We start from the raw sequence: 16,140 nt of genomic DNA, 5'->3' as shown, positions 1-16,140 counted from the left end.
GGAAAGAGTCAGGGACATGGGGCCCTGCTCACACTCCTTCATTTTGGGCACCCTGGCTGAGCTGCACTTCCCTACTCCAAAGTGAGCAGCATCTCCCTGGGGTGGTCCTGTCCCTACCCATGGGTGACAAAGGAGTTGTGCTCTGACTGAAACCTGCTTTGGACTAGGAAGTACCTTTCCCTGCGCTTTTCCTCCCAGCACCATCCTGTCTGTGCACCACCTTGGCACAGTCTTGGTCCCAGAAGGGCTCTGCCCTCTCCTCCCAAATGCTGCAGGACTCAGGAATGTGCAGGAAACTGCACACTTCCCAAATTCTCTTGGGGAGGCTGAAGAGGCTCAAGGAACTAATCTGTAACATCTCAGGTCAACAGTGCTGAGGTATTTCCTCTTCTGGTCCTTTCTGCTCCAGGATGATTTTTGCTCTAAGTCACCTCAGCACCTTGCAGACAGCTCCTGAAGATGCTTCATCTCCCAAGAGTGATGCTGGAGGCATTTAGCAAGTTACTGCACCCACATAAATACTCTCCTGCTCCCTGCCACTGTCCCCACAGAGACCTTAGACTTTGTCACCTCCTTCCCAGTCCATTACAGCCACCTCAACCATCAGCTCAGAACTGAGCCAACTGATGGACAGCTTCACCTTTATTCTGCAGCTGCTGATAACCTTCAAGGGACAAGCAGGCATGAATAACCTTAAGCAGCCCCCCAAATCAATCCTCAAAGAGTGAGAGTCACATCCTTCTGCAGTTCTCCCGGGCTGCACTGGATGGAGCTGAATTCCTGGCCTCCATCATTCACACAGGTGTTTCTTACAACTCCATTCCTGATCTTTTGTTCCATTCTATGTGGTATTTCAAGGTTGTGTTAACAGTACCAGCTCCAAGGTCTGATAAGACCTCTAAAGAGTTGGGCCAGCAGCTGGATATCATGGAAGAACAGACACACTTTCCGAAATCACTGTGGCACTCTCATCTCCCAAGACCAGCAAGGGTACCTGCCCTGAACTGCAGTAGACTCAGCACATGATAAATCCCTGTGCCTACATTTAATGTCTCCAGAGAGAGATCCCACAGGGGATCTTTCATGTGTAATATCTGAGCCAGGCTAATCTAATTTGGTAACCAAATGGCAAAAACTCTCCATGACAGACAGAGTCTTTCATCCTTGCAAAAAACCACACAGAACAAACTTTGGAATGACCCCAACTGGCAAAACCTGACTTGAATAGGGAGTTTATTTTATGTTTTAATTTTCTATTTTGTTCTGCTTGCAGTTAAAATAAATGGTATAAAGCTGGTTTATAAAAACACTACCAAACAAAAAACTCTTTACCCAACAGTACTGCACAATATTTAGAGTTCTGCAGGGACCAGTATACATAGAGGGATTTTAATTTTCCATGGCCTGTAAGCGTTGTAATCTCCATCAACTGCGTGCACCCTGGGACCATGACTAACACCAGTGCTTGAACTCTGACTGGCTGTTGGCTTGTTTCTTCTGCCTTTAACACTGGTTTGAAACTCACACTTGATCCAATAATTTGCAGGGATAAAGAAGTTTTTACAGCAAACGGTTCCTCTCAAGTCTAACCTGTCTGTTACAGGACACTGTGTCAATAAATCAGAGGTGTCTGTGAGTCCATGCAATTGCTATGAATGACCACAACTCATCTTCGATTCAAAGGCTTTACTGATTAGGAGAAATTACACTGGCGATTAAAAAGTGGCACAGGACATCCAGATACCAGGACTGTCTTTGTGGGCTTGACTACTAGCGATCCTTTCACGGCATCCATGGCAAATATTCCACTACATCTTGCTTGTTTATTCCTTGTTTATCATGTGTGCTGTGCCTCAACATTGCAGGAATGGTTATAACTACTGACTTCTCCAGGATCCTCTAAAGTCATGAGCTCTCTATCTTTTCCAACTCACATCCCCCATCTTTAAAGATGTGTTCCTACCCAAGTTGCTTTCTCCCTTTCCCCCCTTACTTTTCAGTGCAAGGCTGACCAGAATGAACAGCTCTGGCAGCTTTGGTACCACACACTCTTGTGCTTCAGTGCTGCCACATTAATCACCCTGGTCTGTCCTGCTCGGTCATGCTACAACAGTGCCTCATTTTCTAGGGCTGAGTTAACTGGGACAGCAAAGGGCTTTTATCCCACATTGGGGCCCCACTTGCTTGCCCAGCAGTTCTGCTGAGAAACAAGTGACCCACAGAGCCCTGTGCAACCCAAAATAGTGATGGCAAGATAAAATGACCCAGAGACCTCTGCCCCAATCCACAGATTGAGCTTACCCCATCTCAGTTCTCTCTTGAAGTCACACAGTTCTCCTTGATTTGCATCTGCTAATGGTAAACTGCTATCATGATTTAATTCTTTCAGTGGCAAAACACATATAATACTATGGCTGTCAAATTTACACGGGTGAGTCACTGCACCTGAAACAGGAACCTGGGAATATTTATCAAAAAAAGGAGATGTTGGAGATGACACACAAAGACCAAGATTTCACAGAATTAACTGGAAAGGGGAAAGAGAAACCTACGTATTAAACAAGAATCTCAGTTTGCCATGAAGCATCACACTGGTCTGGAAAGCAGATTTCTGCTCCCTTGAGAGTTTTTAATAGCTTTGGATAACTAGGATAAACAGAGACTGAAGGGCTGCCTGAGACACATACAAAATTATTGAATTATGACATGTTCAAGAAGTTATTTACTTTATAGAGTATTTACATAAAGTCCACTTCCTCTTCATATGTAAGCTCAAATATTACAAAGATTTCCCTCCCCTCCCCCTTAATGAGAGGCCTGCATTCAACAGCCCCAAACATCCAGAATCAACTTTTTTTCAAGAACATACCTAGGAAAGTTTTCCAGGCAGTCCATTCTTTGTTCCTAGTAACAAGCAATAGGACAAGAGGTAACAGCCTCAAGTGGCGCTAGGGGAGGTTTGGATTGGATATTAGGAAAAATTTATTCATCAAAAGGGCTGTCAAGTGCTGGAACAGGCTGCTCAGGGAAGTGTTGGAGTCACCATCCCTGGAGGTATTTAAAAGATGTGTGGATGTGGTGCTTGGGCACACGGTTTAGCTGCAGACTTGGCAGTGCTGGGTTAGCAGTTAACTCAATGATCCTGGAGGTCTTTTTGAACCTAAACCATTCTATGATTCCCCAGAGCCTGAGCAAAACCAGGGAAATTCCACTCTCTCACCAGGCAAATGAGGCACGTGTGGAAAGAAAACACAGGGCATTAAAAGGAAGAGGGGGAAGAGGAGTCAGAAAATGAAGTGATGACTGCGATATTGCTATTAAAGCAGCTGATTTTTCCTCAGTTCTCTGGCCCATCTGGAACAATTCTGCTCACCTGAGAAGTGTCATGGTTGAATATCACAGCATTCAGGTCTCCACAGTTGTAGTGCTTGATGAGATCCTCAGTGGTGTAAGGGGCCTGCAAACTCCCTGCTCGAAGGCTTTCGTGTTGGAGCAGAGTTTGGTTTAGAGCAAACAGCACCTGCAGAAACACAGACAGGAAAAGAGAGAAAAAGTTAAAGACAGTAGGAATCAAAACAGCAAAGTCTAAAGGACAAAAGTTTGAAAGACTTTCCTGTGCCTGAAGTCTATTCCCTTGATCCATTCTGGCCCACAGTAACAAGGGATGGTCTTTAAGCATTCCCAAATGGAAAAGTATTCAGAAGCAAGACCCTGTTATATTCTCCACAGAGTACAACTTCTCAACAGATATATACTGCTCAGAGGTCACAGCCTGAGAACTCTTGGGCTCTCTGTGCTGGTTAATTTGCTACATGACAGACACTGGAAATAAAACACCTCTAAATGAAGAAACTTCTATTGCCTCTGACTGTTTCCTGTTCCCCGACTTAAATCCAAAGCCCAAACTCAGTTGAAATGTTTTTGATAGAAACATCAAAATCTTCTGAACTTCTGAAGTCACAGGTGTTGTACTGGGACTCTGTACATGCTGTAGTAACAGAAACTTTAGGGAATTCATTACTGGTCTCCCTCCTTCAGTCCTTCCTCCTTCACCCACCCATTTGCAAAGTGAGAACAGAGATACAGATTTGTAACACTGTCCCAGCAGACTGGTCTAGTATTCCCACCCCAAATCTGAAAACAAACAACAAAGCAGGAGCATCGTTTACTAGATAATGTTGGGTAACCAAAAAAATAAACGTCCTTAAATATTGGACTTTTTTCCCTTGAATTACCAAAAAAACCCAACAAACTGCAAACAAACAAGCAAACAAACAAAAAGCCCACCACCACAAAAAAAACCCAACCAAACAAACAACCCCTGCCCAACAAACAAACAAATAAAACTACCAAAAAAAAAAGACTACTAAATTTCACATGAATTACCACAAATCTTTTTAGATTTGTGACAGACTGTGGGAGTAATTTATACCAGTTATTGAACCACCAAGCCTGGGCTTTACATGTTCCTCTGCCCAAGAACCTTCTGAAGAAACTTGATAAAAAGTAGATGAATAAATCAGAAGAACAGCAGTGAAGACTTTTGTCACAAACTATATAAATAAACAAACACCCTTTTCCTAAAATAACGTGTTATGTGGTGACTGCGAATTCAGAATTCTGAAAAATTAGATTGATGTGTCATTTTTAATGAAAAGACTCCTGCACCCCTCAGTCTCGTATTTCACCACTTTTTGAGCTTTTCTCATTTGTAACAGCAGTGCCCCATCCTTCCCAGAGAACACCAATCATCTCAAAATCTGGGTCAGGTAACCCCTGCTGAGCTGCAGTCTGGGACCTGAATTCTTACCTTCTGAAACTTTACCAACTGAACCCACTTCAAGGAGTGAACCCCAGTGGAGTTTAAAATCAGCAATTTACATATGTATTTGTAGATATTTGTATATAGGATGGGAGTTCTTATTAGTTTAAAATTACGATTCCCATTGAAGTTTATCCGAAGGTGAAGGAAAGGAGGTTGCAAAATCTCATGTATATAACAAATAAGATCAGATATCTAATGATTAATAATATTAATATAATAATATATTAATATAATGTTAATAATAATAATAACAATAATAAAAAAGGATCTTCAGGACACTAATGGCCTCAATAAAAAGCTGTAATATGCCAAGTAACATACACAAATTGGGTTGAGGAAAAGCCAAAATTAAAAAAAAAAAGCTAAATTTAAAATATGCTATTTTTTAATTTACTTAGGAAAAAAAAAAAAGATGGTCTTTCAACTGAACCTGTTATACCTCAACTCAGCAATCGGTTCCCCATTAAGAGCCAAGCCTAAAAGGTTTCCTTGCCCAGATCTAAGGGTCTCTTCAGGCTTTTCTACAAAGAGATCAAGCTTTCCCAGGACTACAGCCTGAAGTTAAGCATCTTCCTAACTTAAGTTTTTCTCTAATTTAAAAAACATGCAAAAAACACAGTTTGAAAAATTTCTAACGTTTGAAAGGATCTGAGCTTTTTCTTTTTCCCCTAAAGGCTACAGCTCGAAGAGGAAATGGCTCATCCCAGGATTTCCTGGGGATTCTAAACATTTTGATGAATAAAAATAAAAGCTTAGAAAAACATTGACAGGAAAAACGAGAGCAGAGGTTTTCCCAAAATGCTTTTAGCAAAATCCTTCTCATTTTTGATTTTTTAAACAATGGATGTTACTGGATTTTTATATACAAAAATATGTATACACACAGGCACACACATATATACAAACCCCCAACAAGCCCTGAGGGTAAGACCGTGTGTTTTATGATAAAATATTAAGAAGGCAATAAACAAATCCTTACTTACTTTACCCTCAATGCCTTTTCCCCCCCTTTTTCTTTTTTTTTTTTTTTTTTTTTTTTTGTTATTCTGGGGAAACTAGTCCTTGCATTAATGGTCTGGGTCTTACTCCTCTGAGTAAGTTTGGAACCTATTGTATTATTTCAGTCTCATTTGCAGGGGGTTAGAGATCTTGAAGAAAGTTGTCTATGTCTTCCTCAAAAATCAGCCTGCACAGCAATCCACAATACAAGTTCACTTCTTGTAAGACACCAAAGATTCCAAATGAGAGAGAATGAGTTATGTTGGAGATTTTGGCAGATGGCCCTCCATGATTTCATTAGTGCCAGGATATTAATGTCCCTGCTCTCTGCCTCAGAGCAGCTTTGGGACCTAGAGGTGATACTGGCCACCAGCTGAACCCATCCAGAACGTGGCTGTCACTGTGGGGAGCTCAGCGCTGGGTTCAAACTGCTGCCCCAAAAGCTACCCAAGGGATTTTATTTTAGGAGGAAAGTTAAAATCAGAAACTCAAACACTTGAATATGCTAAAGGAAAACTGTAATTTACAGATTTCTAGAGAAGTCTTGCTTAATCAAGCCATTTCCACCATGGGTTTTGGCTGGGTGGCTCAAAACAAATTTAAAGAGAAGCAGGGTCTCGTCACTGTCGCCGGCTTGCTGGCTGGATTTGTAAACCATTTCCTTCAGAGTCAGGTTAAAGCCAGCTTAAAACCCAAATTTATTTTTCCTTACTGTTCAGATAATGCCACAAAAACAACGCTGTTTCCTTCCCTTCTCTCTATCTTAATATCAGTGACCCCACGACCCCCAGCCTAATCCTCTATCTGAGTTAAATCTCCCAGAGGTGCCTGAGATTACTGAACAACTGATGACTTCAAAATAAACACAGTTAGAGTGACTGCCTATACACAGTCCCACCTAATAAACAGAGCAGACAGGATTTGCTCTGGGAAGCAATGGGAAGTTATGACTTTGGCTCTTGGGAAGCACATTTTTATTCACACAATTTACGGTCCTCACCCTGGTGTGCTTTGAAGGCATTTTTGCACGTCTGTCTCTGGCCCCTGCCATTTGTGACTGATCAACCTTTTAATCTGGGTGGTGTCATTCTCCCAACACAGAGATTTTATTTGGGTATTTGGAGACGCCAGCTCGGCCCTCAGGGCTGTCCTGCTTTACTGTCAGTGGGAGTGCGTCCCACCAATCTTACACAGTGCCAGGGACCACTGGTCCAGATGTTTTAGGAGTTATTTTGCACAGCCTTTGGACATCTCAAAGAAAAGGAGCTGGACCAGTGAAGAGCTTCAGTAACAGCTTTACTGATCACCTTGACACTCAAACAGTATTCCCCCTGTCCTTGCCTCTGGATTACAGAGCCAGGAGTCACACAAGAACAGAAGGAATGAGTTACAAAAGTAAACCTCCCATATAAACCAACTTGAATGTTTATGGTGTTTAACTTTCACCTTCAAAAAGATAAATCATTATAAAACCTCCAAACCACTCATATAAAGCAAGCAGGCACAACTGCAGTGGGTCCTAAGGTCCCAAGGCTGGCACTGCCCAGAAGTGTTGGTACCAGCAGTTGTCCTTGGGACAGTTTGAATTTTGTTTCACAAACACATTGGTGAGGTTGGAGGTTTGATTTTATGTGACAATTTAATGAGATTTGGTTTTTAGGGAAGTAAACCCAATCTACGGAAACAGATCTAGAGAACCACTGCCACCTTTTCAAAGAGGGAGGAGAAGTGAATAAATGTGTACTTGGACTGGGCTTAGGATCACCCCAGCCTTTCCACCAGAAATAATTTTCTTCATTGAACTTGGGTTTGGGAGTAAAGCTAGATGAAAAACCTTTGTTCCAATGTACTCTCACAAACATTGTGTTTTATTGTGCCAGTTCAGCAGCTTCAGACTGGACATTTGAAGGCTCCTGAAGGCCAGCACCACGTTAGTGCTGTATGTGATAGCTAAGGAGGAGAAATCACAGACCTTGTGCCAGAGGGATTTCTCCTTATCCGTGTTCTGTGCTTTGTCTCTAACTGAAGAGCGTAAGAAAGCCCAGAAAACATAAACCAAATTAACCCTCATCAAATACAGCAGCATTCCTGGTTATGTCAGCAGTGGACAGGTGGACCTGTTCCCCTGTGGAACCAAGTGGAAAGGTTGCCAGGTCCACCTCTTCAATTTTTCTAACTAAGGCCCCAAACAATGCCATAATGGAAAGAAAAAGCTTTGTGGGAGCACCTAATAAGCAACTGTAAAATAAGACAAGGAAACCTGATTCATAGATAAAATGCTTGAGTGGTCCCAAACCTTCCTATGAAATATCTTGCTAATAAAACAGACAACAAATTCAGGAATTACAACAGAAGAAACACATATTTTGTTAAGCTTAAAACAAATTGGAACCGTGTTCTTCTGGTGTGTTTGCTATACAGGAGACCTGAAGATGGAAGGCAACCCTAGCAAAACTCTCAGGCCAAGCTTTGCATTCACAGGACTCCAGTAGCTGGAATTACAGGATGACCCCTGCACAGACCCATGATTAATAACAATACCACAAAAACAAGTACTTAAATTTCACACTATGATGACAGCTCTTGAGCAGGCAACTTATTGTTTTCCTTTGCTCTCTCTTTTGGACACGTGCCACCACAATGCAAACGCTAAATAAGCATTACTGGAAGTGTTAGAGTGACTATATCCTGTCAGTGCCCAGACTGCAATTCCAAAAAAGAAATGCCCACTCTCCTACTTGGTTCAAAACAAATGGCAACATTAATATTGAGATATACAGTTCTGCAGGGGTTCTCCTTTTGTAGTTATCCTAATCTGTAATCAAACAAAAAATCAAATACACAGTTTCAGGTCAAAATAGTTACTTGGGAGGAAAAAAAAAAAAAAGAAAATGAAAGAAAAATGCAAGTCCCTGATTTTCCAGATTAATGAAAAGCAATAAAAGTGCTTGCCCAAATCTGTTCAGTTCCATTGGTTTCCAGAAGACGGGTTTCCCCTTTCCTTGAATCTCTTGTGCTGTTGCTAGGAATTAGTGAGCTGTGAAACTCACCTAATGAGGTCAGCATCAGGAAATAGCTCTGGAAAAACAGGTCCTGGGGGATCTACTAAAAGACTCCCCCAGTGTCCAAATGAAATCCTGGATGCATCGGCACATTGTACAGCCGGGGCTGTGGGAGGAACGTGCCCAGCTTTGTTGTTGTTTTTCCTATAAAGGGACAGCTAAGGAAAGTGAAACTATTAACTCATCCACTGGAATTTCTGCTCACAAACTGTGCCCCCTGTTAAAGCTGCTCATAAAAGCCTTTCGGCTAGTTGGTTCCATATGCTCCCCAAACCCGCAGTTATTGCTTCTGAAAGGCAGGAGTAGTTAACAGTCTGCGGCTTGGCACTGACCAGGGAAACCCAGGGACCTCCCTGCTCCCCCTCCCTTTCCAGCTGCCAATTAACCAGCTTACTAAACCAGCTTGGATCTGACTGAGGCGCTTGGAGAGACCTCAAACCACCACCCATCCTATGGCTCAGCTGTGACAGTGACACAGAGGTCCAGGGCAGCGCAGTCACAACACTGATGTGCAGCCACAGGACTAAGACTGGTTTTCTTGATACTGGGAAAGCTGCAGGGCCACTGGGGCTCCAGCCTTGAGCCCTACATGCCCAAAGCTCTGGCTGGAGTTGACTTCAACAGCTTGACTTCAGCCCCCTGACTTTTGTCCTTATGCAGGGATCCCATGATGAACTTGCACATGCAAAAGTAATTTTGGTTTTTATTTTATTTTCCCCGTGTTTGGACTGAATCAAAAACAAACTGAAAATTCTAGACAGCAAACACTGCAGAGTGCATGAGAGCCCCATGCTCTCAGCCCTAAGTTCCCTGAGCTGGAGAAGGAGTCCCTGGATTGATGGCAGCTCACACATTCCCTGGGCTGATCCTACTACACCATTGCTTCTGCTCCAAGTTCCTGGCTTCAGCAGGGCTGGGGCAGGCACAGGATTCAGTCAGAGCCTGGAGAGCAGCAGTTTGGGGGTTTGGTGGGTTATGTGATAGAACAGGCAAGACAGCTACAGCTGGTGCTCTTGGATGCAAATCTGCTCTTGCACAAGGTCATTAAGACAAAAAAGACATGGAATTAATTTCTGTCCTGAAAGCACTTTAAAACAAATACTGTAATATCCTATAAATACCACACCCACTCTAAATACGTCAATAAAAACCCAAAAATGGTCCTAAATATGTAAACTGAAGTCAGCAGCAGCTGTAGCAAAGGCAGTACTGGAAGGAGGGTAAGATCTGAAAGCTTTTTTTCTAACAGCAGTGACCTCTGTTACTTGCTAAAGGCACTTAGAGTCCAGATTAACACACAAGAAAGGGTGGGGGGAAAAAGAGCTTTGATATGGAATTTCCATCCCTTCCCCTTCTGTGAACCACCACACTGATGGAAGGATGTTTTAGTTTCAATGCTCTCACCACATCATTGGCAGGGTCTCTTTTGCCAGTAGCTCAGCTGTACGTCCAACCAGTCACAGTGTGAGTGAGCACTGACTCTGTAGGATAACTCTGCCTTGGTCAATGCCCACATTCAATCTTAGGGAAATAAATTAAGAAACAACAGGAAGATGGATTTGCATCTTAATCAGAACTGAAACTCTGGATAGAATGACTTCTGTTAAATTTGCAATCTAAATGTAGCACTTGTGTGGATTTTGTATGCAGGATTTACTTGCATCCAGTACTTCTGCATCAGTCCTGTTTCCCAGCTGTGCTGAGCTCAGTAAATTAATTTTGATGAGGAAACCTATCTAAAAGGCTAAATATTTTCACCAAGTGAGTTACACTCTGAGCAGTCTAATTCTGCAAATGTTTTTCTGATGAAGTGCAACCAGTTCCAGTAACCAAGACCCTGCCCAGCACTGATGGCTTGCAGATCCAAGTGTCACTGTTTAGACTTCTGGACTGGAGTCTTAGATCTTGTAAACAAAAAGGTAAACTCTCAGTAAAACCAGTTCATACTTCTGGCATGAGAGAGCACTCTTGAAGTAAGGCTGAACTCAAAGTGGTTCTAAAGAAAATTCCTTCTCCTTGGAACTCACCTCAGATATTCAATTATGTGACTTAAAGGAAGGACATATTAGACAACAAAACACTGCATATGAAATGCTTACCAGTAACCTAAAAATCCTACATTAGTTTTAATCAAGTCACACATGATGGTGTAAATTGTTTCACCTCCTTTCTTTACACCCTTCATGTTAATCTGTGGCAAAGGAGTGACAGGTCTTCCAGGGCTGAGTAGCTGGCAACTGGGTTTGATTTTAAGCAACCCATAAAAGATATTGGAAAGACCATTATGAGCGCAAAAGGCTGGAGTGCTCAACTGGTCTGAACAGACCCAACTCCACAGAGAGAAAGGAGATGGACTCTGTGACACCGGATGATGGCTGTCTAAAGCAGCACCCCTGGATCATGTGAAAGCCACAGGCAGAGACACTTCTCACCCAGACAAAGCAGGCAGTGTTCCAGTGGGACAAACTGGACACTGCCCTGCTGCCTATCTGGGCTGTCTGCCAGCCTGCCTCCTGCACACCTCTGAGTCCCCACAGTTTTCCCCTGTGCCACCATCCCAGCAAGCCCTGCTTGGCCTCCAGCTCCACTTTGTCATTCCTGTCCTGGGGGTACCTCACACTTAATAGTCAAGAGCAAACCCCTGTATTCAGAAACCCCAAATGCTACCTCAGTGTCAGGGAACCCCCCCCCACACCCCATGTAACACAAGAGCTCTGTGGGCACCGGAGGTTTGTGAGGAGGTTTCTGGAGAAGAGCAGTGTTCCAGGAGAGGTGCTGCAGCGGCTGCAGCACGTTGCTCAAAGGTGTCATTGAAACAAGAACAGTCAGCCCAGATAAGCCCAAGAGCCCCAAAAGTGTCTGGTAGCAGATACTTTGGGAAAGCACGTAAGAAATGAGGTGAGCAGAGCGTGAACTTTTCTCAGACAACACTTCCCATCTTCTGGAAATCTGCCAGTTGGGGACCTTGTGGATGAAAATACCTCTTCTCCTATCACTCATTCCCACCCATCTCCCTGCTCCCCATGCCTTCACCTCAAAATTATCCCCATGCTGCACCACTCTTCTGAAGAGCAGCCATCTATCTGCCTGCTCTATGCAGAGAGGAGCTCTCAGCTTGCTGCTTTGCTCAGCAATTTCATTCCCAAATGGAAGCCTGGCAGCATGCCCGAAGGGCAGCGCCCACGATCACTTTTCTCCACCTTAAATGGGCACATTGTCCCTTCACCTTCAGAGGGGGCACATGAAATCCTTCCCAAGAACCTGAAACCACATTTGAGCTCAGCTCACCAGTGAAATTGCTACCTGGCCCTTCTGGGGTTTCGATTTTTCTTTTTTTGTCTCCACTGTAACAGAAGGAATGTGGGAACATGCCCTGAGTGGAGCGGACCAGTTGGCCCCAGTGACGAGTGAGCTGCAATGAAAGGGGCACCCTGATGGAAACAAGCAAAGCTCTGGGGCGGTTTGGGGAACTCCCAGCTTCAGGCACCCAGCCTGAGACATTTTCTTTAAAAAGTCTAGTTTCATGATATGCTAAGCATCCACCCATTGAAAAATGCAACCTGTCCTGGGTATATTTAATTTGGGGTTTATTCATATTACTGCTTAATTTTGAACTGTTGCTTTTTAATTACCAGCTGAAGCTACATAGTAAAACGGACTAGCCCCACAGGCATGTTTTTCTTTCTATTATATTACAGTGAGGCAGCAGATTAACTCCTTCAGCCATCCCAGCCGCTGGTGCTGCAGACGTCATGGCCGGAGGGGACATAGATCTTTATGTCCTGAATTTCAAACTCCCTGCCCAGGGTATCAGCAGAAGCAGGTGCCAGTTTCAATATGTGTCTATTCTGGAGAGTAAATCACAGCCCATGGGGAAGGGGAGCACTTTCCAGGGAGCCAGATGGAGCTGCAACCTCTGGCCAAAGACAAACACTTTGGGGCAACAACTGTCTCAGCTTTCTAGACTCCATGTGAGCACCACTGAGTTGACAGATGTAGAAAAGGGAATGTTTCCTAAGCCTGTAGGGGACTGAATCCTTATGAGGTCCAGCAGGGAAAGGAGAAAAAAAATAGAAATTACAATTCAGAACAGCATAAGAAAAAGCAAACTTCAAGAGGAAGCAGGGAGCTGAACTCATCAGGAATAAGCCCTTGTTTTGAATTGTTGTTTTTTCTTTTAGCTTAGCATTATCTCAGTTTGAATTAATTTTATTATGCAAGATGTTTCTGCCACTGGGGAACATAGTGCCCAGGCATGGGGTACCCCATGTCTGTTAATGAACACAGGGCTCGATCTGGCACCTGCTCCCTTTGGGTCTTCCTCACCCAGAGAACACTCAAGTCCTTAAGGAGGACAGACGATGGGAGCCCATCTGTGCCAGCTGTTACAGAGCACAGCGATCCCTGGGTGGCCTTACCAGGACAGCCCCTCTTTCCTCCTGGGAATTCACAGTTTTATCCTCAGGATCAGGGTTCCAGTGCAGACCTTGTAAAGCACAGTGCACTGCTCACCCCTCATGCTGCCTCCTTCTCCCAGAGCTGCTGCATCAAAGCATGAAAATGGCTCGAGCTGGTGCTCCCCTCCAGAGTGTTGCAGCCCTGGTGCAGTCTACATAAAAATTACTCAAAATCCAGTTAGCCAGGGAAAGAAGGTGACCTACCCATCAAATCACAGCAGCTCGAATTTCTAATATCATCTACTTGCAGCCAAGCACTTGCCTTCAAATTAAGCAGAGGCCAAGAATAATTACTTACTATTTGCTGAGATATTTACATCAATTATTCAGCAAATAAGTTCAGCTAACAAATAGCTTCAAGGAAACTGCAATCTATTCACAGTCAAGTTGCCAAGCCAGAAGAAAATTATAAAATTAATTATTTGCAACAAAGTTCTCTGTTAGCTTTCAAAGTCAGAATGATAAATTCAGACACTTTATTTTCTACTATACTGGCTCCCTCAATCGAACGCTCCTGTTTATGAATTATGGGAGGCTATAGCTGTCTCTTGAAAGATAACTGTTACATTTTTATTATCATTGGAACTAAAAGATTTTTTTGCTTGCAGCCTTTTTAAGCCTAGCCTAAACAGTCTCCGCTCCAGTCACAGAACACCTATGAAATCAGGTACCAGTGAGGATATGCTGCTAAAAAACCAAGAAGAGTGTTCTCAGATTTTTGCTCTCCTGGCTAGAGCCATGAACCAGATGCTGCTGCAAAACATTTATTTATATTGGCGAATTCTGAAAAAAGCATTTCATTTGAGTAACACTTTCATTTTCTTTTTTCTTCCAATTAAGAAAGGATGCAGAAGAATATTCTTTGCACAGCTTCAAATATTACTGAAGGTGGGATATTTCCTCACATAAATAATGAAATGAGTAATTAATACTGTTTTCAGGCACCATTCTGGTCCATATACATAAAAAGCAGAGAGAATACCTGAAAGAGATCTGCCTCAGTTTGACTTTCTGCCCCTTCAGATTAACTTGCCCCAACCATCCCTTACTAACTCACTTGGCAGGGAATTTTGCCCTGTGTTTGTATTTTGTACAAGGGCAGTTATACTTTCCATTTAATTGTTTCTCAAATTTGAGATATAACCATAAAATTCTAGCTTGGATTTTGAGTAGCAAATGTTCAGGACCAATTAGAGATGAGGTGAAGCTCTGGAATTATTCAGTGAAGGCACAAACAGTGAACACATCGGAGAAAAATGTCAGAAAGTTTATATAGGGAGGCAAAAATTGAATAGATTGCAAAAGAAGTTGCCCAGGAAACATGGCTTTACTGAGCTCTGGTAACTAGAAGTTAGTAGATTCCAAGCATTAGGATACAAGCATTATTAAGACAAAGACTTTGTGGAATGGAGAAAAATGTCAGAAAGTTTATATAGGGAGGCAAAAATTGAATAGATTGCAAAAGAAGTTGCCCAGGAAACATGGCTTTACTGAGCTCTGGTAACTAGAAGTTAGTAGATTCCAAGCATTAGGATACAAGCATTATTAAGACAAAGACTTCGTGGAATCTTGTTTAAATTGCAAATTCTGACTGTTTTTTTTCTGATGGAATGACCTCTCCTCTTTGCTTTTAGGAAGCTAAATTACACTTTAGTTTGCCTGCTCTCATCATATTTTGCTTTGGGCACAAATGACCGTGAGCTCTGCTCCTTCTATGCTGATAGAAACTGAAAAGGGATTAACCAAAAAAACAATAAACTATTCCATCCAAATTGTTTGCCCGAAATTTTCTTATTAGTGTCTACCCACACTAACTTGAAACCTATCAATGCTGGTTTTCTCCAAAGCTGCCAGCTGAAATAAGCTGGTTCTGTTCCCTGCAGGCTGCATTTGCCACCGACCTGTCTGCTTTCAAAACACTCCCCCTCCACCAAATACAGCAAGACTGTTGCCCTTTTCAGAATTTCCCACAGGTACACGGTGATGTTAGAGAGGCAACAAAACCAGCATGGCATTTTTCAAGCTATTGTCATGGGAATGCTTGGTACACAAGAATGTCAGAGTGAAGCCAAGCCCTGTGCACAGCTCTGAAGGTAGATGAGTGCACGAGCCAGTGACTTGCAAAGATTACAGACCAGAGCCATTAAAGTCTTGAGAGGAGGGGAAGGACTCCTAATGCATGAAGATACTAGTTCTGTGAAAGATCTACAAAATCCCTTTCAATTACAATGGGAGTTGCTCAAGAAAAGCAATCCCATTGTCTTCTCTTTGGACTTTTCATAAGAGCATTGGGAATGGCAGAGCAGATGCCCCTGTAGCACAGAATGAAGGCTCCAGCCCAGCCCTAGTCATCTTAAGGCACTCTTGCCAGCCTCTTCTCTAATAAATTCAGAAGCTCTGGCACCTAAGAGGTTCCAGATGATCCTGAAAGCCACCTATTGAGGACTGACTCAAGTGCCCTTGCCTCTGTTATACTGCCCGACCAAGAGACCAACTCCCAGCTGGCACCAGCATTCCTCAGAGCTGGCCTGCTGCCTGGACCTGCAGACCCTGCAGTCTTGGGCAGAGTTTGACCCTCTGTATTCACAACTAAATGCTACCAGATGGATGCATCAGTTCAAAGGCTGGTGGAAACAATTAAGATTACAGGAAGCCACATTTATCCTTCCACCTATAGCACTGAATTAATCATGGCTGATAGGGATCTAAGCAGAGCCCACTCAAGGCTCTGATTTATATCACTACCTGTCAAGAGATGGCAGAAGATTGCCCAGTAGCTGCTGAATGCTTTTTTCCC

General features: G+C 43.1%; 1 protein-coding gene across 1 annotated transcript in view; it reads right to left on the bottom strand.

Moving 5' to 3' along the window:
• Positions 1-16,140, bottom strand: part of TRABD2B (TraB domain containing 2B) — a gene marked incomplete at its 5' end in the record, with an annotated part of 267,033 nt that overhangs the window by 119,061 nt on the left and 131,832 nt on the right. The window contains one exon of the mRNA XM_017743443.1: positions 3,374-3,520. Within this exon, the coding sequence (XP_017598932.1) occupies positions 3,374-3,520 (147 nt within the window). The remainder of the gene's footprint in view (positions 1-3,373; positions 3,521-16,140) is intronic.

The sequence above is a fragment of the Corvus brachyrhynchos genome, unplaced genomic scaffold, assembly GCF_000691975.1.
Source record: "Corvus brachyrhynchos isolate BGI_N302 unplaced genomic scaffold, ASM69197v1 scaffold48, whole genome shotgun sequence".
Lineage (NCBI taxonomy): Eukaryota > Metazoa > Chordata > Aves > Passeriformes > Corvidae > Corvus > Corvus brachyrhynchos.
The sequence above is the reverse complement of the archived record's forward strand: the minus strand, read 5'-3'. Positions and strand labels throughout refer to the sequence as shown.